Source organism: Rana temporaria, chromosome 6 (genome assembly GCF_905171775.1).
Source record: "Rana temporaria chromosome 6, aRanTem1.1, whole genome shotgun sequence".
NCBI lineage: Eukaryota > Metazoa > Chordata > Amphibia > Anura > Ranidae > Rana > Rana temporaria.
In genome coordinates this window covers 1,849,491-1,850,978 of record NC_053494.1, presented here as the reverse complement: position 1 = coordinate 1,850,978, position 1,488 = coordinate 1,849,491, and the positions used below count along the sequence as shown (strand labels likewise).

The window sequence follows — 1,488 nt, the reverse complement described above, 5'->3', positions numbered from 1 at the left end:
ATAATAGTCATAGTACTGAGTGTATATAATAATCAATAAGAGACACACAGCCTCCAGTCCTGAAGTGGTGAATTATTTCAGTAGAATGGAAATGAGTCAGAGATTGTATTACACGGGATGTTCTGTACTTTAGATGTCGGCAATGCAATGAAATCCATCCCGGTTATGCAAAGTCAATCATGAGACGGATCTCTGAAGACTTTTTCCATAATTCCAACTCTAATTCTATCATTCTGTCTGCTATCACTGGACGTGTCCCGTCATCTCTGTCCGGAGATCACACCAAACCTCAACATGATGTCTCCAGATGACTTATCCATTGTAGTTTCTTCAGTCTTGGGACTGGTCTTGGCAATACCTTCTAACACTTGTATTGTGATGGGTTATCTGGACATCATCAGAAAGAAAGGGAAGTTGAGTCCCTCCGATGTGATCTTTCTGGGGAAGGGAATTGTGAATATTCTCCTCCAGTGTGTGCTGAGTATAGAGGGCATGATCCATGTCTTGTGTCGGGTGTTAAGATCTGTTAAAGAATTAACTGAATTTATGAACACATCAATTTTCATCCTATTTTATTACAACTTCTGGTTGACCTTCTGGCTCTCGGCTCATTACTGTACCAGCATCACCAATCTCAGCTATGGGTTCTTCATCTGGATAAAGAGAATTGTGTCCAATTTCCTGAGTCACCTTCTATTCCTGACAGCACTTGGGGTGTTCATAGTGAGAGTCCCGGGCTTCTTAGCTATCAATGCAGAAAGTATCCCATCTTCTGAGAACAGAACAGAAGACTCTGGTAAAACTTTCCATAAAATGTTTTCCTATGTTGTGCCTGCAAACACCCTAGGCTGCATTCTTCCATTCTCTCTTAGTCTTCTGTGTCTGGTCCTCACTTTCTCCTTTCTGCTCAGACACGTCTGGAGGGTGAAGAATAACGACTCGGGATCAACACGTCCAAATCTTCAGGCTCATGTCACGGCACTGAGGACAATCTTCTTCTTACTTCTCATTTCTGCATTTTTCTGTGTGTCTCAAGTGGACATTTTTTTTCAAAATTCCTCAGAATTTCAAGCAGTCAGTTGGAATTTACAAATATTATCCCCATCGGTGGAGGCCGCCATCATTTTCCAGGCCAGCAACAAGCTGAGAAGGATCATTCTGAGAAGATTCTGGACCAGAAGCCGGAGAAACACAGAGACTTAAAATGTAGAGGATCCTTAACTTAAATGTTTAAATATATATTCTTTAACCTTTTAGGTTGATAGTGTGATAGTGATAGCTTTTTGATTTGTATGGAGTGTGGAAGGGTTATATCTCCTGCCATGTTCTAATTGCTGTCGGTGTTCCTCACTTGGGTCAGTCCCCCTCTTTGTTTAGTCCCGGGGATCATTATCACTGGGGCTGAAAGTGATGAGAAAATCCTAAATCTGGAGTTGTCAGCAGAGCAGGAATAGAGGGGAAACCTTCCAAGGGGCACAACTGCTATGT

The 1,488-nt window shown here is 42.0% G+C and overlaps 1 protein-coding gene across 1 annotated transcript; it reads left to right on the top strand.

The window, feature by feature from the left end:
• Nucleotides 1-294: 294 nt before the first annotated feature.
• Nucleotides 295-1,203, top strand: LOC120942765 (taste receptor type 2 member 41-like). Its single transcript, XM_040355691.1, has one exon. It carries the CDS (start codon nucleotides 295-297, stop codon nucleotides 1,201-1,203), a length of 909 nt encoding a protein of 302 aa, XP_040211625.1.
• The last annotated feature ends 285 nt before the right edge of the window (nucleotides 1,204-1,488 follow it).

Bases quoted from the DNA above. Each gene is read 5' to 3' on its own strand.
- LOC120942765 (XM_040355691.1), top strand. From the start codon at position 295: ATGATGTCTCCAGATGACTTATCCATTGTAGTTTCTTCAGTCTTGGGA.